We start from the raw sequence: 25,941 nt of genomic DNA on the forward strand, positions 1-25,941 counted from the left end.
TATGCATGAAGTGACGCTGTGGGCAGTCTTTCCCAATCTGGCCTGAGCTCAGTTGAAATCATGCGGTGTGCTAGATTTAGCAGTAGTCATTTAAGTGCTTGTTAATGCACTGTAGCACATATGTTCCAAAAAGAGTGACACGCTCCCACACAGTAGGTGGGCGGGATTTAAGCAATAAAGCAGTTGCTCATCCTCCATACAGCACTAGCCTAAGATCCCTTTATCAGGCATGTTTAGGTCCGTTAATCAAGTATTTATGGCGAGCGGGGGTGCAGCTTAGGCCGGGCTGCAGCACTAATGATGAATTGCTGTGGAATAACACCAACCCCCCAACATTAAAGTTACAATACTGTTGCACTTGCGCCTGAGAGGCTACCCTCAATCTGTCTTGTTTAAAAACTCCACCCTGGGCCTGACTGCTGTAAGCCTGCCAGATCCCTGTGGGAGGCAGGGAGCACTTTGTCAGCTAGGGTTGTGTTAATAGTACAGATTAGTGTATTTACATGGGATTGTAGCTACTCTAACCCAACAAGATGATTGAAAGCAAATACTGTACATTCCAGGAGATTATCTTATCTATTCCAAAGTTAAACCAGTAGATTGGATGGCCTCCATGGAGACACGGCAGATAAGTTGAGATATTGACTTCCTCTTTACTAAACTACATCCCCCCACCCTCTCACAGGCCTCAAAATCATTCCCCTGAGCGAACTATCGGAGTGCATTATGCTGCTTTTCACTCTCATGCTCCCTTTTACTTTTTCGGCACCCTTTTTTTTAATTAGTATCTGATTAAAGCTGAGGAGATGAGGTACAAGGTTTCCATTTAATTAAGTAATCAAAACAAGAAAGGGATACACGAAAACCTACTAATGCTCAGGTCTCAGAGGAAATGAGGTGTAATACCCTTGTGGTTATGCCCCTCTTTTGTTCCAAGAAGTGCTTAGTGTGTGCATGTTGTAGCATGTTGGCACGTGTGTGTGTGTGTGTATTGTGTATGTATTATTCACCTCATTACTGTAAGAAAACATTTACTTGTGATAAAGCGACTGTTATTCCAACAGTCCCAGTCATGTATTTTCCCATTCTTGACACAGGAGCCAACGCCAAGCTGCGCTACCAGATAACATCTGGCAACAAAGGTGGTGTTTTTGACATCGAGCCAGAGGTGGGGACGATCTTCATCGCGCAGCCACTCGACTATGAGCAACAGAAGAGATACAAGCTGTTGGTTCTTGCCTCTGATGGAAAGTGGGAGGACTATGCCGCTGTGGTGGTTACCGTGGTCAACAAGAATGACGAAGCACCTGTGTTCTCCATGAATGAGTACTACGGGTCTGTCACAGAGGAGCTTGATGGGTCGCCTGTGTTTGTACTGCAGGTGAGAGGCTGAGATGATCGCTGCCAAGAGGTTGTAGACTGCAAATAATTACAGCATAGACTGTAATTATCTTCAAAAAGCTCTTATTTTTAATCAACAGCCACTCAAAATTATAGCTCTACATTTGACCTAAGTGTGTGCTTTGATTGTCTCAGTTTAATATGTTATTCCAGGTACCTGCTGCTCGTCTTTTCTTTATTCTACACCACGATAGTTTGCAGCTTTAGGGAATAATCACATGAGTAACTTAAAGAGACAGTAATGATGGATCTTGAGTGGGGTTAGACCCACTCTGAGAGCAGATGTAAGAAAACATCCCTCATCATAGCTCATTGCTTTAATTTAGATGGTCAGTAAAAAGTGCAAACACTTAAATAGGTTGTCTGAAAAGATCCAAAAGCAGAGGAGCCCTGCGTGGCAGCTGAGAGAGATAAGAAGAGGCAGTAATTTGGGTTTGACTGGTTGAATAAATATCCATTTTCTTCAGAGGTTGTCTTTATCTCCGCAGGTAACGGCCACTGACCCAGACAAAGATGCAGACCAGGGTGCCATACGGTATTCCATTCATGGCCAAGGGGCAGAGTCACACTTCATGATCAACGACATCACAGGGGAGATGTATGCCCAACGCACCATGGACCGGGAAGAGCGTGCTGTCTGGCGTTTTGTCGTCATGGCAACAGACGAAGAGGGTGAGGGACTTACCGGCTTTACAGACGTTATTATAAACGTGTGGGACATCAATGACAATGCCCCCACCTTCTCCTGCGCCCCTGATAATTGCCACAGTAGCGTGGCGGAGAATTCCCCCCCTGGAGCGTTTGTTGTGGAAATGACTGCGTTAGACCTCGACGACGCCGCCGTGGGTCAGAACGCAATTCTCACCTACAGGATTGTTGAGAACGCACACAGTGCAAACAACGCAGATCTATTCACCATTGATTCCAGCACCGGTACCGTATCTGTAGCAGCGGAGGGTCTGGACCGGGAGTTTGCCGACAGCCATCGAGTTGTAGTGGAGGCCCGGGACGGCGGCGGCATGACGGGCACAGCTACCGTCACCGTGGTTGTGACAGATATCAACGACCACGTGCCGAAGTTTAGAGAGGACTGGTGTGGTGCCCGTGTGCCAGAGAGCACCAGTGAAGACGCCCCTGTCCTGGAGCTGAGCGCCGTGGACCCTGACACTGGCACATATGGACAGCTGACCTTCAGCGTGGTGGCCGGAGACCCCGAGCAGCTCTTCTACATGGTCAGCCACCGACTGGAGCAGACGGGCACGCTCAGACTGAAGCAGAAGCTGGACTTTGAGAAGCCGGGGAAGCAGCGGTTTAACCTCACAGTCAAAGTGGAGGACTCTGACTTCTCCAGTCTGATCCACTGCCTGGTTCAAGTGCAGGATGAGAATGATAATGCCCCTGTGTTTGCCCCCATCTCCCACCTGCTCAGCCCTTTGCCCGAGGACACGGCTGCAGGAACCAGCGTCGTCCAGCTCGTGGCCACTGACGCCGACACGGGTACGAACGGGGACGTCTTATACAGCATTCTCCCCGAGTCGGACCCGTACGGACATTTTACAGTCAGCCGAGCCGGCGTGGTCACAGTCGCCAGGCCTCTGGATAGGGAGGCGGTGTCGGGTTATGAGCTGGTCGTCATGGCGACAGACCAAGGTACCCCTGCGCTGACTGGCAGTGTCACGGTCCACTTGACGCTGCTGGACATGAATGACAACGGGCCGGAGCTGGAGGAGGCCTACGCTCCCGTCCTGTGGGAGAACAGTCCGGCGCCTCAAGTGGTCTGGCTCAACAGGAGCTCGACTCTGCTGCACGTCGTGGACAGAGACTCCCCAGAGCACGGGCCTCCTTTCTCCCTCTCCCTGCCCTCGCTTTATTCCGCCGACTTCCACCTGCAGGACCACGGGAACGGCTCGGCCACGCTCACCGCCCTGCGGAGATTCGACCGGGAAAGGCAGAGCGAGTTCCACTTGCCGGTCATCATGACTGACAGCGGCAGTCCACCAATGACGGCCACGAATACGCTCACGATCACCATTGGCGACCAGAATGATAACGCCCATCAGGCAGGAGAGAAAGATGTCTATGTGCATAGCCGCACGGGTGAGTCGCTCCCTTCTCCCCCCACTTTTCATTCTCTTTGTCCCCTTGTTTTCGCTACAGAGCTTTGCTCAGCAGGCAGAGCTTGAGTGAGGAGGGGAAACTGAGGCTACGGCTGAAGGGAAAACTTTTCACTCTCATACCTGCTCGGCGTAGTCTGGAATTCGTAATTGTGCTCTTCCTTTTACATTCTAACAGTGTTTTGTTATGGTAATATCGTTGTCAAATCCTTTCTCAAGCCCCTAGCACATTCTTCCCTCGCCAACCCGGTGCCTAAAGCTCATCTGAACACCATATTATGATAAGGATCATGATTCCTCCTCTTTTTTCTCTTTTTATTTTTTTGTTTTTGTAGTTTTTTTTCACCCTCCAGGTAGGCTGGTTAGGTATGTTGGTTGGTTAGTGTTTTGATTACACACTCAGCTCTATGGCAGTTTTGGTAATTGTGGAAAACAGGAACGCCGTGACTCATCCAGGCTGCCATTGTTTACCCAGCTGCAGTACTCTGGCACTGCAGGTCGATAATAACATAATCCATACTGAGATAGCCCCGCTTCCTTAAGCTCCAAGCTCTCTGAAGTGGAGCACTGAGAGCCTATTCATTCCAGCAGTGGGGCCTCCACAGTTATGAGCATAATAAGTAGAACAGAACACAAGAATGCAAGATAAGGAGAAGAGAGGGATGAAAAGATAAGTGTTGGCATCAGCAGATTCTGTCCAGACGGAATCAATGTGTGCGTATGTGCGTGTGTATGTGTGTGTCTGTGCATGCATATTTATGTGTGTGTGTGTGTGTGCGTCTGTTTACCTTGAACAGGAAGGATGGCAAATGCAGCACTGGGGAAGGTGTATGCCCCAGATCCTGATGACTGGGACAACAAGACCTACACTCTGGAGACAAGCGCAGCCAAGTAAGAACTCACTGTTAAATGCACATGATTTTTTCAGAAAACATGCTGATCTCCAAATGTGCTGCACAAGTACAAGTGCTTAAGCAGTACAGTATCAGAAGAACTGCCAACAGTGTAGAAATTGAAAAATACAAACAAAAAGGATGCGGCTGTACTTTTCTATCAAGGGTGAGGTCTGAAACAAGTCTAACAGGTGCCTGTCCTAATCTTAGATCCAATTCCCAGGCCTCTAATATGAGTAACCCCTTTCCAAAGGGGATTTAATAGCCGTCAGTGGTGATTGCGGGTCCTACAAAATGCAATCAGATTCAAACAAAGCAATCTCGGGCCACCTGTATGATGTTCCCAAGATGAAACAGCCCGTACGAGCAGGGCCCGACTCCATCAGGGACCTTCAGCAACTATTCAGTATTCACACAGTCAAGATCAGATTAGAAATACCAATTGCATATTTGTTTTATTCATGTAACAAATTTTGACAGTTACCATGACAACTATCAAGCTCTTTAAGGAGTCTTTTTTTTTTGGAGTGATTTTTTTCCCTCCTCCTCTTCTTCTTCTTCTTCTTCTTCTTCTTCTTCTTGAGGGTTTTTGTTTTCTGTATTTCATTTTTTGTTTTGTCTTTTTTGAATGAATTCACATTCACTTCCTGCTGAAGGAAACTCAGCTACAGCTGACCAATTCTCCACTTGTCTGTCTGCCATCTGTCAGGTATTTCATCCTCTGAAATGGAGCTCAGAAACAAAAAAAAAAAGCCTCTTGTCTTTTTTTTCTTTTTTTTTACCATTTCTTTCATCTTCCAGTGAAGCCATCCTCTCCTACTTAACACCGTCTCTGCTTTTCTCAGATACTTCAGTCTGAACCAGAGCTCAGGATTGCTAACCGTCCGACAGAACGCACCAGCGGGAAGCTACTGGATGAGGGTCGGGGTGTCTGATGGAGTGTGGCCCGATGTGATGTCAGGTGTCAGAGTTCATGTCAGGGAGCTGCAGGAAAAGGCCATCCAGTCGTCCGCCTCGCTGCGTTTGACAGGTAACGTTAGCAGAAACACTGACTCACCTGATAGAATAACTCGCTGAATTAATTTCGAGTGACGCTGTGCCCGAGGCTTGGCACGTGTGATTTAATTTACCTGTTATATCTCCACATGAACCCCAGAAGCATGAGTCCAAAAACTGTTGAGTGTATTTGTTTTTCAGTGGATTCCCCGTCTCAGTCGTCCTCCGCAAAATAGAAAGCTTGCTCTTTGTTGTCGCTGCCGTTGTTAATTTCCTTTTTGAAGCCGATGTTCAAAGAGACAGGCCACAGGCATGAATAAATTGGTACTTTTCATTGAATGATTATCAGGTTGTCAATCCAGTTAACGCTGAAATAATAGGCTGTCAAGAGAAACTTTAATACTTGCATTATTTAGCATTTTTAAGCATTGTAAAGCAGCTATTCACAGCACTTGTTAATAGTTTCCTCCTCCCTCTCCTTCTGCTCCTTCTTCTTCTTCTTCTTCTCCAGCCCGCTGAAGTTTATGTTAGAGTGTTCATTTTTCTGTCAGTCTCTCAGTGCAAATCGGAGTTATAAAGGTCAATTTGGAAGTGTCAGGTAAAGTCCTTGACATTTAAAAAGCCATTCGGCGAACAGATTCAAAGGCTATTATTGGATGCCTCTGAATTCCAGTCATTATCATTTTTGGAGATTAAAGATGACTGCCCGCATTCTCCAGATATTATTGGAAGGTGACACCGCAAATTTGATTGATCCTCCACAGCCATTAGACTATTTTGTACAAGGCGGCAGGCGGCTGGCTAACTTTTTATCGGTGAATAAATAAATGACTTTTTCCTGACTGTATCAAGAACTCGTTCACCTTATGGATGATTCAGTGAGGAAATGGATCAATAGGGGGGAGATGTCAGTATCGCTCTTGTGCTAATGGAATCAGGAACTTGGTAGGCTTTGATCAACTCTGTAGTTGTCATTGATAAGTCACCACTTCTTATTGCCTGAACCCCTTCTCCCTTTGTCTCCTGAAGGCATTACAGCAAGAGATTTTATCGACTCACATGTCGAGGGAAGGAGTCGGCTGGAGACGTTCTGGGACTTCCTGTCTGAAGCGCTGTCCGTCAGATCGGGGAGTATCAACATTTTCAGCATAGCAGACAGAGAGGAGAAGACGGTGGACATTCATTTCTACGTGCTCACTGATAATGGCTACCTGCGCCCAGAGAAACTGCACGCCATCCTCGCTGCACATAAAAAGAAGGTATATGTGTCTGATAGATAGTGATCAATGCTCATATATCAAGTGATGCACCTGGGAGCTTGAGGGGAAGCGATAACAGGGCTTTTTATCTGCCCTTTTATTTTCGCACCAACTTTCTGTCTGTTTACTGCTCGGCCCTGTCATGTCTCTTTGTCTCTCCCATTTATTTGTTGTCTTTGCCTCCCCTGTAACCTCCTTTCTTTTCCTCCACGTTTTGATGTTATATCATTTTGATTTGTCTCCAATGCTTAACCCTCTGTCTTGCTCCTATAAAAAAACAACCAGGTATAAAATATTAATAGCATTTATGGAGATTAGGTCTTGTCATTTTATCCCTCCTCCTCCCAAAGTATCTTACTAAGTACCCATCACCAACAAACATACAGAGATACAAACTCTTATCAATTCAGTGACAATTACTGTAATTCCTATTTGTGTCTCCTCTCTTCCCCGCTCTGACTCTCCACAGCTGCAGTCACTGCTGCGTGTGAATGTGAGCCAGGTGCAGGTAGATGAGTGTGTGCGCACAGACTGCAAGGCTTCCAGCGGCTGCTCCACGCAGTTAAGCATCAGTGACTCGCCCACTCTGGTAGACTCAGGTGCTTTATCCCTGGTGTCAGTGAAGGTGACATCCGTGGCTGTGTGTGGCTGCGCCGCCAGAGAAAGGACCCACCAGCCCTGCTCGTCCTACCCCAGTAACCCTTGCCTTAATGGGGGGACCTGCATCGACACACAGATTGGATACAGGTGAGAGGCATGCCAGCAGCTGTTCAGAAGGAATGGGGATGGAAAAAATAGGTTTTTAAAAGATAGAAAACAGAAACAGGAATTCCCTGATGTGCCACAGTTTTCGCTCTAATCTTGTTAGATGCAGTGTAAGAGCGGTATCGCTGGCAGTGAACCTAGAATTACTAAGAGAGTCCCTTGTAAGAAAAATCTCCTTCACCTGCAACTTAAGCAAACCTAGCTGAGCTGCTCTCCTGTGTTGTCAGCTGAATATGGAGAAGCAGGATTATTTGGCCTTGGTTTATGATTTATGGAAGCAGTATGCATGTATGTGCATATATTCTTAAGTTAGTGATTATCAAGATGGAATCAGCCATACATGGTTTGACCCTTAGTCAGAGCCTGACTCCACTGAGGAGTCTGTTTGGCAAAAAAAAAAAAATCAGCAGATGCATTTAAACAGTAGACGTAGCTTACAGAGTTGATAGTTGTCCTAACACAAACTCTTGCTCTCTGTAGGTTTTGGGTTTCCTTCCTTGGCCCCTGTTTGCCAACTATTGGTTCCTTAGTTTTGTGATAAATGAAACCCTGGCTGGTACCAAACTGGAAATATTTAGCCGTTGTGTTGTATGTTTTGTATTAGGTAAAAAAAACTAAAAAAAAATACCATTTGCACATGTGAACGAGGTAAAAAAAAAAAAAAAAAAAACACTTGAAAAACTTGATTTTCCATTACCTTTATATGTTTATATATTTTTTTAAATCTGCATATTTAAAGCCTATAACTGGAATTTTGAAGCTCGGGTGCGCTGTGTTTCACAGAACTTAAAGGGATAGTTCAACATTTTGGCAAATTGGCCCATTGCCATAATCCCTATAGTCATAGCAGTAGGTTCGTTACCTTTATTTGTCGGTGTAAGCTATTTTTAGAACGGAGGAGCGGAGCGGCAGGCTGTTCAGAGCTACACTATGGAGGCTAATGGAATTTCTTGGTTTCCCTCATCAAACTCATCAAATACAAAATCCCAAAACTCCAAAACGCTTTCGTGGACAAGTTGTGAGCTGCAAAATCACCACGCTATGAGATAATAATGGAACGTTACGAAACAGAGCCGTTTTCGAGGTAAATACAGAGTCTGCTTGCTGAAAAACTGTCCCTGAAGGCAACGCGCATCAGCGGTTTTGCATGAATTTCCCTCTAAAACAACTCTGTCTGGTAACGTTCCATTATTATCTCATAGCGTGGTGATTGTGCAGCTCACAACTTGTCCACGAAAGCGTTTTGGAGTTTTGGGATTTTGTATTTGATGAGTTTGATGAGGGAAACCAAGAAATTCCATTAGCCTCCATAGTGTAGCTCTGAACAGCCTGCCGCTCCGCTCCTCCGTTCTAAAAATAGCTTACACCGACAAATAAAGGTAACGAACCTACTGCTATGACTATAGCGATTATGGCAATGGGCCAATTTGCCAAAATGTTGAACTATCCCTTTAACTGTCGACAATGATCATAGACTTTGGATCGAGGTCATTTGCGAGTACTTTTAACCCTAAATATTGACAAACATCTGCAGTCAATATAAAGACGTTTACCTTCAAGCGAATAGGTCTCTGTGGTAGTCTATCCCGGAAGAAATAGCACGCAGTTCATTTCATGCACACACTAATGCCCAGATTAAATAAATATAGGGCAAAGGGATTAGTACAACTCAGGCCCCCCTTTATGCTCACAACTTTAGGAATGCCATTTACATGAACATGTGAGTTTGCAAAGGCACAGGCTTCAGAGAGAAAATGTACAGAACTAGTTTTTTCTTCTTTTCACTTTTATCTTTTAAATTGTCTTCACTGCAGTTGATCCACACACTGCTGAGAGAGGCCCTTTCTGCTGTGAGAAGAATATCTCCCCACATGTGTTATATGTGCCTTCATGTGTATATGCAGTGCAGCCATAAAGGATCCAATTTCTGGTTCTATCCTCTGTCGAAGAGGCTTAACAGGCAACCTCACACAGCAGCTGATCAGATATTGTCAGTCCAAGTGAGAAAAACATGCCCTGCTCTTCTTATTTGGACCGGCATTGCTCTCATGAGCCACGTGAAAGAGCAGTGAAAGAGTAAGGTGCTGTGCTTGGCGTGTGCATATGTATGCATAGGGTACATTCAGCCTAAGCCATCCCTTTTGCTGCGTATGGATCAGTATTCCTGACATGTGTTGCCCCTCTGCAGAATAAACAGCGATGGGGAGAAACAGCCCCTAACAGCCTCAGTACACACAGCCCTCCTCAGACACTGCATGAAAATAGATGGCTTTGACATTATCAGCAAAGCCAGCTTGTCTCACATGCCTGCAGTGGAGGGGACAGGATGAGATCAACCGGTCCCTTCCATCCCCACCATCGCAGTGATTGAATGCGCTGTTTTTTTCATCACCACATCAATCTCTTCCTTTATGGTATTGTTGTGTGGTTGTTAATATTTACTATTACGGTCTCATACACAAACATATTGTAAAGAGCAATGGAAAACATTTCATTTCCAGTCTGTGCAGGAGCAGTGATCCTTAACATTCAACACTAATCAAAGAAGAGAAGTACAAGAGGAGGCAATTGCACAGATATCAGCTATAGTGTGTAATACCTTAAGAATGAGAGAGGGGTGGTGGTGGTGGTTGTGTGGGGATAAATGAGAAAAAAAAGCCCAAAGAAATCAGTGGTGGTGCAGCACAGGAAAGTGAGAGAAATAGAATTAATTATCTCCTAACAAAGTAGATGTGATGTGCCGAGCAGGAGTGAGTCTCCACAGGGTTCAGCTTGGGCAGCTGCGGTAGATAAAGAATAGAAGTGAGTAATGTTTTGTTCACGGCTAATTGATTTAATATAGAGCTGGATATTCTGGGTTTTGTGGGCAAATGCAAACAGCTGATTGATAAAAACATTTCCTTGGCCGTCCGTTGACAGCGGCTGCCCTGGAGCAAAGTCAGAGCCCCCCTGCCTGTGCAAATCAACAAGGCTGTCACGTCTGCCAGAGGAGTCGCCACGCACCGATCCAGAGATTGGACAGTGTGACCATTTCTCAGAGCACAGAACACAAACGACACTGATTGTTTCTTTCCTTGTGTTTTTGCCTTGATTCTCCTCACTTTTTTTTTTCCTCCTCCTCCTCCTCTCTGCTACAGGTGCCACTGCCCCCCACAGCTTGAGGGGCCAGACTGTCAGCAGACGAGGCTTAGTTTCCTTGGCAACGGCTATGCCTGGTTTCCCCCCATAAGACCATGCTTTGATAGCCATCTTTCACTGGAGTTTATGACAGAGGAAGACGATGGACTGTTACTGTATGCTGGCCCGTTAGCCACTCTGCAGCCCGGTGATGCTGAGGACTACATGGCCATAGGTAAAGAATGCGCTTTGATAATTAGACCTGCACCAAATGGGCCTCTGAGCCGTTATTACACTAAAACTTGGAACTTAATTTTGTGCGATTAATTACTGGGTGGAAGCTCCTCCGATATATGAGGCAAATTTAGTTTGTTAGTGTGCTGCTGTGGAATATGAGCACTCATTCTCCTGAGTATACAGTAAGTGCTCCATGCAGTGCAGCACAGACAAAACCATTTTAACTGTTTATTGTACATGTTAATACTTTGTTGTGCACCTCAAGGAGTTGTGTTTATTCTTATCCCCCAGTGTCAAAGCAGCAGTTCGCCTTTTGAACAGACTCAATGGCAAATTGACAGTCAGTGTCTTACTCAAGGACTTTTGAGCAGCAGAGTTTATTCATGCTGAGACAAGTCAGTTGAACTTGAATCCGACACGTGAAGGACAGTAGTTAAAATTTTATCGAACTGAATAGGTGATCACTATAAAGCCACCGTGTCATCAGGATAATATTTCAGTGCACTTAAAGCTTACTTTCTTAGAAGCCTCATCCCTTTGATGATATGCTACTTATAGACAGAGTACATGGTCACTTGTGTATTTACAGTATATTGATATTACTATATACACTATAAATGTTACTCATGGACAGGGTTAGGTAGAGATTTTTCTCAGTTAAATGAGCTGGAGAAAATCATTTCAGAAGACAAAGACCATGATTAGGATGATTGAATAATAAAGATACATGTTGTAAATTTCCAATGTGATCATATATGCTAAATCTACGTAATATAATATGCTAGAAGCAGGTCTAAGTCATGTTTTTTTGATGACACAGCCTGCAGCTATGATGTTATTACTTGTGAACATGATATCTACTCACGCACACACTCATACATACATATACTTTCCATTTACCATTCTCTGTGCCCAGATGACAGAAAAAAACATAACATGTTTTCTAATTTAGCACTGGTGGTATCTTGCCATGCAGATAGTTTTTTTCTTTTTTCTTTCTTTATTTCTTTTTTGAGATATCAGCCTTTTAGATTTCAGCTTCCACCCCAATATGATTAAGGTGAATTCAATCTCATTTGTGTGTCCCTCACACATTTTAAAATTGAAATTTTGGGGGGGTAAAAAAAAAAAAAAAAAACAACTCAGCAGAAGCATCTCATTCCAGAAACAGCATCGTCATTATTCGTGATCTTCATCAGAGCTCACTGTGGGCAATCATTTGGGTGAACCAAGCCTTTAATTGATTTTTATTTCCTACTTTACAGCCACATCGAGCTGTTTTCCATCACCTCGTCTCTGCTGCTATTTAGATTTGCGGCTATAACCCAGCTGTGTTATATTTTATTGCCATCTTTTTTTTTTCTTCATATCGTGTGTTTGTTTTGAGGTGAGATGCTTTCATATGTCCCCTGGGCTTCCTCCCATCCCTGTACAAACTAGTTATTTGCATCTTGCCTTTTTTGCCAGGCATTTCGTCACAGTTTGTATTTTTTACTTGACCTTGAATGCACATTTTGTCTGTGCAACCGAGTTGTTTTTCGACGCTACAAATCTCGAAGAGTTGTCCTGCAAAATTTTCATTAAGGTCTAATAATGGTCTTTATTAGCTCGAGTTAATTCTGAAATCCCTTTCCCTCAGAGCTGATTGGAGGTACGCCCAGTCTGAAAATTAACCACGGTTCTGGGACTCTGGTCCTCCAATTAACAAACAGTGCTGGGGTGGCTGACAGACGCTGGCATCGCCTTGATGTGAGGAGCAACAGCAAAGTAAGACAAGTACATTCATGCGAGTGCCTTTACACAGAGATTAGAGCCTATAGCTACAGTATACTGACACATCCACCACACATGCAGCAATGATGACCCCTTCCCCACTCTCTCCCAATTTAAAGGAAGTGCGCTTCACTCTTGATCGATGTTCCAGCGCGATCGTCATGGAGACGGAAGGCGTTGACTCATGGGCAATGACGGAGGACCGCTCCTCCTGTGAAATCCGAGGGGTCACACCCAACAGGGACAAGTAAGATCAATAACTGAGTGAAACAAGACTGACCAACACTGCACAGTTAAAAAAACAAACAAAAAAAAAAAACACTTCCTCTGATATTTAAAGGGAGCTCACAAGCACCTCAGGCCTCCAGTACTAAATCATGAGATAAATAATGAATTGTATTTTTACATATAAATATATGTAAATAACTACATCAACATTTGTGTTGAAGAACCCCCCGTGTTTATGGTTGAAGTAACCAACAATGAGGTTTTGGAAATTCTCCAGAGATCCTTCAGGGGTTTTCCTGTAGTTGCAAACTACTAATCTACTGAGGTTTTCTTTCGCTCACTGTTTTTCAAACTAAAGGCAAGTTAGGGCCCTAGGGATGATGTCTAAATGCCCGATGCCCCCATAGGGGTAAACAATTCTCTATGGTGCAGAGCATTTGCAGTCACAACAGCAGCAGTTTGTAAGTTGGTAAAAAAAAAAAAAAAGGAGATTAAAGTTATTCATTTGCACACAGACATGTACAGCAAAGGTATACTGCATTTCAACAAGGTAAATACAGGATCCCCTTTCTCAAGTATGTTAACATATACTGAGGTTTCCAATAGTGTGTTCTCAATTTTTTCTGCCAGAAAACTCAAGCTTTATTGGAAGGATTTGAAAGGATATGTTTGCTGTTCCCTGGTTGTGGCAGTTTGGAGCTGGATATTGATTTTAGTTCATTATGTGCTGACATGTACTGTAATACTTGCTTTGTAACATTAGTGATTTCAGTTGTTGTCTTATCATTTGCATAAACTAATGTTAGCCATTGTTGAAGGGACTGTGATATTCTTTCATGTTAATTATGTAAAATTGACTTAACGGCATCAGCTGCACAGTGGTTGTCGTCGGTTGTTTGTATGGAACGGGGCCCTGGAAGATTAAATTAAGCCTCACAGTTGAGGTTTGTTTTAAAATTAATGTGAACATCTAATTAGCTTCCTTTTGCAGAAAAGATTGTCCTAACAATGAACAACACTTTGTTGGAGACAGGACCAGGGTATATTTTTTTTTTATAGTTGGTCAGTGAAACAGTATCTAAAATGATGTTTAAGAACAAGTAACGTCATTTATCAGAATCTAATCAGCTAACGTCTCAGACAGTTTTAAGCTTTCAGTGTTCAGTTTCTCAGTGTACCAGGCTGTCCTGTCTGGAGAGAAGAATCTGTAGATGAAATCCTCTGGTATAATCCTCAAAATACCAGCTAACCTTTCTGACCATGTTTCTGCAAATAGTCGGGTTTTGTTTTGCCACAGCTGAGTTGTTTTTCCCCCACCGTGAGCTTAACGTGCCACTGTGCTTGTTGTTTTGTTGTGTAATTAAGATTTTGAATGCTAAAGATGTACTACCGCTATTAATTTTAATAACTTCTAAATCTTTAGAGCCTTTAAGAACTCTGTGTCCTCCACACTGGATCACTGTTTTACTTTGTACTTATGATACTGATACAAGTAATTGTTATATTAATCTGTGAATATGCCAGTTAACAGGCTTAAATTAACACCGTTGTTTTTATTCATGTTGCCAGTTTTGTTTTTGAAAAAAGCACACTTACTGTGCTGAGTCAGTTTTTGTTTTGCGCATTTTGGGAAAACGAGTCACACATATATTTTCAAAATAAGGGGGAAAACAGATAAGAATAAGATGTTATATTGGTTGTCAGAAAGCAGTAATAGTGATGACAGCCTCAGCAAGAAAAGAATGAAACCCTGAATTTTAACCTTGACAGCTTACAGTATGGTGTGTGCGTGTGTGTCTGTGTTCATTCTCCTCAGCTTGCATTCTGCGTTTCTTTGTATTGATCTTTGTGTTTTGAATTGTAACCATGAGATCTTTACATGCCGGCTCTTTCTTTTTCTTCTGCTCACATTCTTCCTCTCTGTTTACTTGTATATTTAGAGTTGCTTTTTCATTCCCAGGTACCTAAATGGAAGTCATGTTCTGCAGCTCGGTGGAGTCAGTAAGAACATATCGTATGAATACCCACAGCTGCAGCACAAACACTATACTGGGTGTATAAGGAACCTGCTTGTGGACAGCAAGGTGAAGTATGAAGCAGGAAGATTTTTACTACATAACGCACTGTCATGAGGGCTGTTTATGGGACTGGTTATACATGAATGGATTTCTCTATCGTATCCTTTTATTCTATACATGTTTGGATGAAGGACCACATACTGTAGGTGCTGAAGGACTCAACTTCAATAAGAATGTAAATTTGGCCTCAAGGCTATGCTAGAAAACCTCCCAAATGCTGATGTCGCTCGCTTTTCCCTTTCATTTCTGGTCATAATACCTCTCACAATCTCCGTCTTTGTCTCTGTAGTCAACATGTAGCTACAGGAGGTTTGCCAAGTGGACATATTCCATCTATGTTTCCATACATTTTATTGAAGATGTGCAGCATATACCCAAGCCTAGTTGTTTATTTAATATGAAACCAGTCACATCTGGACAAAACATACTGTTACATTTGATATTTCTGTATCCACAATTGTATGTACAGTATGTATAGTTTGTGATGCAAGTATTTCCGTCCCTATAAATCCTTTGCAAAGCCAATTTTAAAACCTGCATTTAAAAAAAAAACCATGTTTACTTGATACTGTAGTCACATTCCCTGCATTTTGTTGGTGCATTGCTCTGTTTCTTGGTCCATTACCACCGCCTGAATCTGTGGAATGATGTAAAGCCATTGGCAGGAATGTACGGTATATTGTGTGGGCATGTTTTTTTTTTTATGCATGGAGGTCTCCATGGCAACATCGTACGTCCTGTTTACATCCTTAAAATAGACATATGACAAGACGACACTAATAGGGGTTACAACATTTCGTCGTCCGCGTTGTAATCTTTATTAATACAGTTAATATGATAAATTCACAACAGTTATGTACGTGAAATCTTAATCTTAGACTAATTGCTAACTATTATTGTTGAATAAATGGAGTGGTTTAACAAGTGCAATATTTGGCTCAGAGATGTAGTAGATTAAATGCAGAGAGCAGCATTAAAGTGTATATTGTATTGCAACATATGGAATATCAATACAACAGCTGCTGCATTGTTACTGTATTGTTAATGGTACTACTCCACTCGTCTGCTCTATTATGTTTTGTTTGGCTGTCACAAGTACAATAACTGTATTTCCATGCTGCTAACAGTGCTGAGACAAGACACCTCACTGCCTGCTTGATGCCATTTCTTCAGTCTCTTTGTTTCAGTTTAATTACATTGCAGCATTATAATTTTTTAGCTTGTTGAGAATTCAATACACAAACTAATTTTGTACTTCTTAACTTCCCTGTGAGGAATCAATAAAATGTGTGTTTTTTTATTATTCTTATCTGAAAAGTAATGATTTAATTATAAAATTTGCGCTTTTCATGATAAATGCTGTATAGCAGGTGTTCCCAAACTTTTCCATGCCAAGGCCCCCCAAATAGCATTAGCTTCTGGCTGGGAACCCCTTTTGCAAACCCACCAAGATTGAGGCTTGATGTCAGGCACAAACTGCCGGGTCAACACAGTTTATAATGTCATGAATTATATTTTGGCTGGCAAGCAATTAGAAAGATGAGCATGATGGGAAATATAGTTTCAATATGTTATGTTACTATAAATTATATTTCATAATAATTCTCAAAATATAATAATTTGATTTGATTTTGTTTTTGCTTAGGACCCCCTAGCACCACTTTGAAAACCGCTGCTGTATGGCATTAAACAATCAGTAGTCAGATGAATTGATGAAGTAATTTACATGATCTGGCACTGAGTAATAACAAGATAAAATTTTCAGTCTGCAATAACATTTCCTTTTGCTCATCTACTATGATAACAAGGACAGAGACATCTTTCCTTTGATTTTCTTCCCTTCACTGAATTTCTCTCTTCTTCATATTTTTATTTTCTTCTTCTTCTTCTTCCATTCAGCTGTATGACCTTGGTTCCCCGGCTGAATCCTCCAGCACTGTGCCCGGCTGCTCTCTTATTGACAACCAATGCACCAACATGGAGCAGCTTCCCTCCTGTGGCAAGGGGGGTCACTGTCACAGCGAGTGGGGCTCCTCCAGCTGCCTCTGTGAACCAGGATTTACAGGTCCACTTTGTGACCAGGGTAAGCGTATAAAACAGCTTTTAATTGACTGTGTGCTTTGGAGGAAAAAGTACAGTGAGATCTCGGCGGAGCAAGGGATTTTCAAGCTTCACAGAGTGTGCAGACCAAAACGGGTGATACGGAAAAGTCTGTGTTCTAAAATGTCACTTTGCTGCCATAGGAAGATAACCTCGACTTACATTAAGGACTTTAGCAGAACAGCACGTCTCTGCTGTGATATGCTTGTATATTTCCCCTATGACAGCTGAATTAATTGAACAAGTCTGTCCTGTGTGTCTTTGATTGACAAGCGGCTCCAGAGTTCTCATTCGACGGCCGAAGCCACATTCAGTTCCAGCTCTTGTGGTCCCTGCCGGCGCGCCAGACCAGAGTTCAGGTGGGCGTGCGCACACGGGCCGCCGCCGGTGTCGTCCTCAGTCTGCTCTCCCAGGAGCAAAATGAATATCTACGTTTAGAGGTGAGTCACGGCTGGTCACTCCTCTCCACCTCGACAGCTCCGATTGTCTTGTTTGTGAGCTTTTAAATGATGATTAGAGCCTGGACAATGATTGCCGCAAATGCTTGTCAAGCTGAGAGTGAATAATACCAGGGTTGGAGACATATGGATGGGTACTGAGGGGGCTGCTGAGTGACATATGCATCTTCTCAACAAGGTCTTTCAGTTAGTCTGCAGAATCTACCATTGAGCTGCTGCTATTTAAAAAATTAACCCTGCTTTATTCAAGGTTATTTCTGTCTCTGGTTAATGTTTCATCACAGTTCAGGCAGCAAATGTGTGCACTGTAATTCGAGGGCAGAGTGCTCTTAAGCGAAGGTCAGATTTTCTGCTCTGTACTTGAGGGTTTTGACACGGCTTGCTTCAAGTGGTGAGCTCAAAGTCATGCTGCTCGCTTTGCCACAACCGGGGCGGAGCGGTGCTCACGCAGCGCATTTCTTTAGGAGACAAGTCTACTTCACTTTGCCGAACCTTCATGTTCGCATCCCCTCTCCTGCCTGACACTTTCCAGAGTGGATATGAAGCCAGTGTTTCTTGTCAAAGCCTTTCATCTCACTGACTGACAGGCGGAGTGTGAACAGCAGCTGGTAGGTAAATGGCTCTGTTAGGACAGTTCCTTTTGGCGAACTCACAGGTCAGGTGTTGGCAGTGAACCCCGCTTCTGTTGTGTATTCTTCCTCGCCACCGGTCTGTCTTTGAAAACATGTTTGTCTTTGTGCTTGTGCTTGTTATTTGTTAGACAGCATTGTTTCAAGCGTCAGCCCCCGTCTCTTGTGTTTCTTGTGGTCTTTACACAACATGAGGAAAAACAACGTTGTCCTCTTCCCCCGCTGCAGTCCACAGTGACAGGAAAAGGAAAAGGCTGTAGCCTTTACTGTATGTGGGCTATGAAACCCCGTCTCTGTGAAACCCTCTCCGGAGCTGAATTGGTGAACTGTATAAAACATCTGATGTCTGTCTGCGGCAACACGCCGAAGCATTTTCAGCCTGGTTGTCTCAAAGCTCTTAGAGACAGTTGAGCACGAGGCTGGTACGTTTGCAGACAACAGGCTCTAATTTAAAGGGCTGTCTCCCTCCCCTTTCTTTTCTTAAGGGTAGATATGGGAGAGAGTGCACACTGAATAAATAACCACACTTTCACACAAAGGTTACCAAGGGCCATCTGGGTATAAAACAGCATCTAGCTCTTCGAGGAGCGTGGTGTCTCTGTAAAGAAAACATTTATCTAATGCAGTCTGTGAGGGAGTTTTTCGGGAGTCACTGGTGTCTGCTGCTCTGTCAGAGAGCACCAGCTCTCACACACAGTAAAAGTCAAAAATCATAGTCTCTCAATTTTATTTTTCTCTTTTTCATTAAATGTGATTTGAGTTTGGAAAAAGTTCAGAAGAATTCAGACTTTGGAAATTTGCTTGAACATTTTGTGCTTAGTGGTGATTGCATACATCTCTGGGGGCACTGCAGAAAATTTATATAATCAGATTTTTTCCTGTGTATTGATTGAGTCCTTTGTCCTTTGCCCATTTTTTGTTGTGGACTCGAGGGCAAAATGAAGCAGCGGGGAGAGCACACTCAGCTTTTACTGTGTGTGTGTCTGTGTGTGTGTCCAGTGGGGAGACGCATTTGAGACGTCCATGCTGAGGGAGCAATAGTTAATGCAAGCTGGATTGAATGTGAATTATCTTGCCCCACTGTTTCCAATTAAGCTTTGGACATGTACAAGCTGCAGTTATTGGAGCCCCTCATTGGTCGAGTCCATTGTGTTCGCTCATCCTTAACTGCTGAAGATAATTGTTGTTTCTTGTATACCTTCCCTTCGGGATGACTCTGGCGTTTGCCATGCAATGATGCGTACACCGGCACTGCAAAGGCATCATGGCTGCAAAATTGCTGAAATAATTTCAACCACTGAAAATTTCATGCCATTTTTCTGGCAGCTTCACACCACAGAGTGTCTTCTCCGGGTAGTTAAAGTTCACAATCCTTCCAATCCTGGCCCTAACTTTGTGCTTCCTTTCCCTTCACCACAGGATCTGGCCTACTTCCTATAATGTTCTTCTGCACAAGATCTGTTGTTGTCCATCAACACAATACGGCAGGAGCCTAGGCCTGTCAGTTTAGACTTTGTGTGTCAGCCCACAGCTAAACCGTTGATCCACACTATGCACACTAACACAAAACTGTTAAAGCAGCTACTGTAATGGCATGACAGGCCAGCTTGTTGTACGGCGATGCAAAAGACTGCAGCAGGAGCAGCGCTTTGTGTGAATGTGAAGCCAATTCAAAGGATTACAATATCTTTTTCCACGCTCCCTCTGTTTGAATGTCCAGATCAGTAAAACACTGCTGTTTATCTCAGGTTATTCAGGGTCTCCTGGTTGTTTTATACAACCTCGGTGATGGCGACTACAACATCACGCTGCCCTACCATCGCATCGATGATGGAGAGTGGCATGAGGTGGAAATGGACCGGTTCGGGAGAGAGTTCACCCTACGCCTAGACAGAGGGGGAGGACGCAGAGAGGTTACAGCCTCGCCAGGGCGGAGTCAGGAAATCATTATCGACCCATCGGTGGTGATGGTTGGCAACTCTTTTCCTTCAGGACACAACCGCAGCTTCGTTGGTGAGTGGCAAGTTATTTATTTGGAAAGAGTAAGGCTGAGTGAGTTTATATTAAAACAACTGAGTGAAGGAATTAATTGTTAGATTAAAAGTCAGTTGATGATTGATAAGTTAATTAACATACTAATATGTGGATTTATTGGCAAACACATACCCAAAGGAGTGCACTTGTATATCTCTTGAAATTAATGGGCATATCAAAGATTCAGTTTTATCTTTGCCACTTACTGGTTCTTCTGCATTTCACAACCTGGCCCAAAGGTATTTTGATCCCTTGGTTTCAAGCAGATGAGAGAAAGTGAGTCAGTGACTCTGATCTGTATTTAAATGATGAGTTAGACCCCATCCTTCCCGCAGAGTGAGCAAACTAACCAGCAGAGAAAATATCCTGCAAAAAAAAAAAAAAAAAAAAAAGTCCATGCTGACAGCTTAGCCTCAGGCTGTTTGTGTGTTTGTGCGTATGAGAGTGTATGTCGGTCTGCACCTGTGTGTCAGCGAGTCATTGTATATGTGTCAATGCTTGCGTGCCTTTTTATTTGAGTTTACACCCCTGCCGTGGCGTAAATGTGAGTCTGTAAAAGATTTCGCCGGAGGACTGCTGTTTTACTGTGCCTTTTTGCATTATAAACTCTGGAAACTTATTTTTCTTCACCTCCTTCTTTTTTTTTTTTCTTTTTTTTTTTCCACCAGGCTGTTTGCGAGATGTAAGGTTCAACAACCGCCTCGTCCCCTTGGATAAAGAACAGGCTTCAGAGGGGCTTCAGGTGGTCACTTCACAGGGCGTCTCTGTCGGCTGCTCTTCAGATGCCTGCAGGAAACATCACTGCTCCCCTCCTTTGGTCTGCGTGGACCTCTGGAGACACCACGAGTGCAGGTGCTGTAAATAAACACAAGAAACATCCCAGGATGCTAATGAGGCCTTACGTGATGCAGGCACATTCTGTACATATTTGCATGCATACAGCCAGAGACGAGGACTGCATACCACAGCCGAGGCAATGATTAAATCACTGACTTAACTTGCAAATTGTATTAACAAATGATGTGGAGAGCCACACACCTGCACTATATGGATTTATTACAGGGGCTAGACTGAAAATGAAACTGCTACAAGGTAGGTCACATTAGGTTGAAAGCTCTGCATTATAATTTGTCATCTAGAAACAAGCTCTACTTAGATGTAGAGTTTTCTAAGCAAGTGCTTTATCTTAAGAGTAAAAGCTAAAACAGTCCAAAACATGTATATAAATTAAATAGTCACATACAATTGTTTGTTGTTTTACAATTAAGCCGTAGCCGCTACCCTCTGAAAGTTATTTGCATGTGATTCAACCATCACATGGTTTGCATTGGTGATAAAAATAACAACAAATAGGGGGCTGCACAATTAATAAAATATATTTGACATCTGAATTGAGCTACATGGAATATCCAAAATTGAAGGAACTGAAAATAATCTTTTTAGTAACAAGTTTAAATGTGTCACAACATTGTTGTTTATTGATAGCATTATAAACACTGTGGTGCTCAGAGATGCCCTGGTCTGCAAATCATATTCTCCAGACATTCAGGAAACATGCATGTTTGGTACACAAACTGCATCATCACCATTGTAAAAAGTGTTTTAGTGAAAATGAAATCATAACTTGTATTGTAATTGCAATATCTGTCAAAAAATGTGATTTTCTGCCGTCTCATGCAGCCCTAATGCAAAATGTTACAATGCCAGAGACACTGACAGTGTTGAAACTGTGTGCATGACTTTTCACCCGCATCTGTAGCTGTCCTTAGCTTTATGGTGCTTTATGGTGAGTTTCATTGTTGAGTTGTCCAGCTGCAACTTTACTTTGCTCTTAAAAGCAATTTTAGGCTATTGCTGTTTTTAGTGGGGGAAAAAACTCTGAAAACCTGCTGCACACTACACTATCTGCTCTGCACCAGAGAGCAGACAAACAGTTGACTGGCTGGTTAATGAAGTGGAGCATTTAGCAGCTAAAGAGGCAAATATGTCCCTCAGGAGAGACCGAAACCACAGCTTTTTACGTTCAGCAGGTGACCAGAAACACAACTCCAAATTAATGATAATGTTGCTCTGTAGCTGCTGGATGTGTAATTAAGCAGTTGTTTGCGAATGCATCAGCCAGTATCGTCTTAAAAGGTGATAATATGAGAGTGCAGTGTTCCCAACTTGTTTCCACGTCCTCAAGTGATTGCAGAAGATTGCAGGTTTGCAAATGTCCTATTAATACAAACATTGCATATGACTCAGAAGCACTCACTGATGGTGCAGTAGAAAGTGAGAAACCCATGATCTTTACCATTTACCAGCATTTACAAGATGTGCTATAACTGTGAATGACCTATAATTAAGCAGCAGTAAACAATTAATTAACCAATAATGTTGTGATTACTTAAAATTGTTTGAATAAGTGCTTTACTAGAGAGTGGAAACAAAAGTTCTTTTTGTCTACCCTGTATCACAAAAACATTACAGCACACACACAAGACTTGAATTAGTTTTTGCACATCATACACCACTTGTGTTGTATAACACAGTCTGTGCGTCTGAGTGTTTTTCATGCTCTGATGAGTTTTCTGCAGCACCCTTGAAATCAAAGTGTCCACCAGATGGCAGCTAGGCTGAGTTCAGCCCAGTTATATTGTGTGTCTAATAGTGTGTCGGCCTTAGAGAATGGTGTATAACAGCAGTGACTGTCAGAGTCTGGGCTGCCCCTTTAAACCCTGCATGGCCACTGGCTCTCCTGGCTGTGATTTCAAGACTCTGAACCAGTGTGGGACTTTTCACTGCGGCTGGATATCCATATTCTGTGATTGCAGCACAGCCTCGGGATACAAAGCAGTGGAAGAAGCTGGGGCAGGGGTGAATGATATTCAGGGGGATTTTTGTACAAATATACTGAGGGACCAGTACTGCAAAGCCAATCTTAGCTTCTTGGTTTCTCTTTGTGTTTTTCCTGCAGTACAGTCGACACTATAACCTTCAAAGAGCATATCTTTGAATCTGATAAAAGAGGTGTAACTCCTGAGGGATTTATTTTTACACTGTCAGCGTAGGTTTCATAGCTCTGTAGATTTCAGCCTTCCTTTTATCTGACAGTTTCCCAAGTGTCTCTTGTCTTTGCTTTACACCACCGTCTCTTCCCTGCGCAGGTGCCCTCCAGGCCACCTGACCAAAGAGAGCTCCTTGGGAAAAGTCTGCGTCTACACGCTGTGTGCGAGCCGGCCGTGTCGCCACGGCACCTGCGTGGCTCACTCTCCGTCCCGCTACACATGCCACTGCAGCGAGGGCTACCGGGGCCGTCACTGCGAGGTGACGCTCGCCATGTTCCACAACGAGGACAGCACCAGCCTCAGCCTCAGCTCCATGTTCGCTATCAGCATCTGTGTCCTGGCCTTTCTAGGTAGCTATGTCGACTACGTCCTCTTCTACCTGTGGTAACAACTCTGTCATCATCTTTTCTCTTGCTTTTCTTAAAACGTCTTTTGTGTGTTTTTGTCCACAAATTCCATTCTTTTATACTGTACATTGACTTTCATTCTGTATATTTCTTTCTTTCTGTTGTCATCTTCATGGTGTAATTCTTCCATTATGTCTGGTGTTATCTGTAACATCCTCTGTTTTATTTGCTTTCCGCCCCTTGTTTGTTTCTGTGAAATCTATTCATACACATTTCTTGTAGCTGTATTGATCTCTTGAGTTGTGCCAGGATGTGATTTTGCCGTGCAGGAGGGTTTCATGTTTCCACCAACGGCTCGTGGAGGTTGGTGGAAACATGAAATAAATAAACTCACTGGGAGAGAAGCATGGAGGAAAACATTGTACACTGTAACTGTGCGATTCACGGGGACGCTGTACAAGTCCCCGCAGAGTTGTGGAATTTCTTTGCGTTGTTCTATATTTCTCATCACTTCTGTGTCCTCTGTCTTTTGCAATGTTACGCTCCGACTTCAGAAGTCAATTTCACTCTCAGCCTTATTTCTGTCTGTCCAACTTATTTTATTTTCCACCATCCACTCATTTCACTCCCTTAATGTCTTTGATTTGCCTTTTTTTTTTTTCCTTCCACACGTCTATGCACAGATTATGTTTTCCCAAGTCAACCTAAATGTTTCCATATTGTGCACTTTCATTTTATGTGCAGTGTTTGAAAGTATAAGCAAGAAAAAAACCCTCTGAAGTTTAAACACATTTTCAGTTAATTTTAGGTTTCTATCTAGATCTTATTTTTCAAAATCATTCTGAATGGGATTTAGATTAGTTGTGATTGAGGGGTTGTTGCTTAATGGAATGGTTTAGATTTGACAGTGTCAGTAATACAGATAGGAGGAAATACATGTGCACAGACTCCTGTGGCTAGTACCTGGCATCGAGCAGGTTGTAAGAAAAAAGAAAAGAACAGTAACAAACAGCCTCTTGTACAAAAAACATTTTGTGCCAACATACAAGAGGCAAAAACATTTGAACGACTTACAACAGCAAACAGCACCTGCAGCGTCCTCGTACACAACTCTCATTTCAGAAACAGTTTTGTCATTGTGTATTTTAAGATGTGAAAGCGTGATTGCTCTAAAAATAATGCCCCAGCTTGATGTTTACATCCTCTGATGGGAAAAATACCCACTGCTGTCTGGCTACCCACAGAGGACTGTGACTTCAAAATAAAAGCGCCCCATGTGGAGGTGTTTCTGTTCTGTTCATGTTAAATGGTGCGAATGTTACCTACAAAAAGGGGAAAATATTCACAATTTCTAAATTACATACAACTTATTTATGTTTTTTGGTTTTTGGTTTTTTGAGCAAACTGTCTTTGTTAATATTTTTTACCATCCTTTCACATACACTTCTAAACTGACAGCTTTCAATACTACAGTAAATGGACTTGAGCTTGAGCAAGGTTTTGAGCTTGGTAACCATGAGTGTTTGAGATAATCTCGTTGCTCTTGAAAGGCTTTAATTAGCGTACGTGTTTCCCATAATTGAGCATATAATCCTTCAATTTGTGTGAAAATTTAAAATTAATCTAATTAGTGACCTTTGATCATAAATCCCTCTGTAATGTATCCTTTAAGAACACGTAAAAAGTGAACTTTCTGTTAGAAAGAGTAACCTTAATAGCTATACACTTCCAGTATGGGAAAAAAAAAATCTGTGGTACACTCAACAGCCTCTTAAATTATTAACTATTGACATTACAACTGTAGCATTAGATCTACTGTATCTGAGACTGAGGTTTGGAGCTATGGTCAGCACTACCTCAGACATTTAATGTCTGTTGAGGCACTTGAAAAACCCAAAGAATGATAATGTATTACTTACTTCACTAAACTAACCACAGTGCCATAGCGCATTCAGAGCTATAACACAGCATGCAGTCAAGATGCAGGTGAAAAGTCATGCAGAGGTGAGAGAGATGTATTCTCTATTTGTGTGTGGAAAACAAGCTTTGCACTTGATTCAAATACATAATTAAATATGACAAGTATTTAAAAGATGATTACAGAAATGGAAGTAGTAAAAACTGAATTAGTAAGCCTGAGGTGTAGGAGTTTAGGGTTCTTCACTGAAAAAAGATCTTCCCTTTTGAAGATTTTGACTTGTAGGATGATCTAAGGCTGGCCTCTGACATATAAGAGGTCATGTGTTCAGAAATGTACACCAGAGCCCTAGCATTGATTGCTTTGTAGGTGAGGAGTAGAATCTTAAAATCAATAAGTATAAGATGAGGGTTATGTGGTTTCTTCTTCACGTCTATAGAGAGCCCTGCTGCTGAATTCTGAAGTTTTATGACTGATGCCTTGGTGCATAGTGTTATTTAAGCGAGAAAAGGTATGAATACATGGATGACCCTATGGTATATGG

The 25,941-nt window shown here is 42.7% G+C and overlaps 1 protein-coding gene across 1 annotated transcript in view; it reads left to right on the plus strand.

Annotated features, from left to right (window-relative positions):
• Positions 1 to 25,941, plus strand: part of LOC310987476 (neural-cadherin-like) — a gene marked incomplete at both ends in the record, with an annotated part of 83,720 nt that overhangs the window by 51,964 nt on the left and 5,815 nt on the right. Inside the window, 15 exons of the mRNA XM_083973756.1 lie at positions 1,098 to 1,381; positions 1,890 to 3,498; positions 4,313 to 4,406; positions 5,254 to 5,438; positions 6,434 to 6,663; positions 7,133 to 7,410; positions 10,566 to 10,780; positions 12,422 to 12,549; positions 12,675 to 12,802; positions 14,744 to 14,867; positions 16,761 to 16,944; positions 17,235 to 17,401; positions 19,797 to 20,061; positions 20,751 to 20,934; positions 23,232 to 23,482. Of these exons, the coding sequence (XP_083829882.1) occupies positions 1,098 to 1,381; positions 1,890 to 3,498; positions 4,313 to 4,406; positions 5,254 to 5,438; positions 6,434 to 6,663; positions 7,133 to 7,410; positions 10,566 to 10,780; positions 12,422 to 12,549; positions 12,675 to 12,802; positions 14,744 to 14,867; positions 16,761 to 16,944; positions 17,235 to 17,401; positions 19,797 to 20,061; positions 20,751 to 20,934; positions 23,232 to 23,482 (4,326 nt within the window). The remainder of the gene's footprint in view (positions 1 to 1,097; positions 1,382 to 1,889; positions 3,499 to 4,312; positions 4,407 to 5,253; positions 5,439 to 6,433; positions 6,664 to 7,132; positions 7,411 to 10,565; positions 10,781 to 12,421; positions 12,550 to 12,674; positions 12,803 to 14,743; positions 14,868 to 16,760; positions 16,945 to 17,234; positions 17,402 to 19,796; positions 20,062 to 20,750; positions 20,935 to 23,231; positions 23,483 to 25,941) is intronic.

Source organism: Trachurus trachurus, assembly GCF_905171665.1.
Source record: "Trachurus trachurus genome assembly, chromosome: 6".
In the NCBI taxonomy this organism is placed as follows: Eukaryota; Metazoa; Chordata; class Actinopteri; order Carangiformes; family Carangidae; genus Trachurus; species Trachurus trachurus.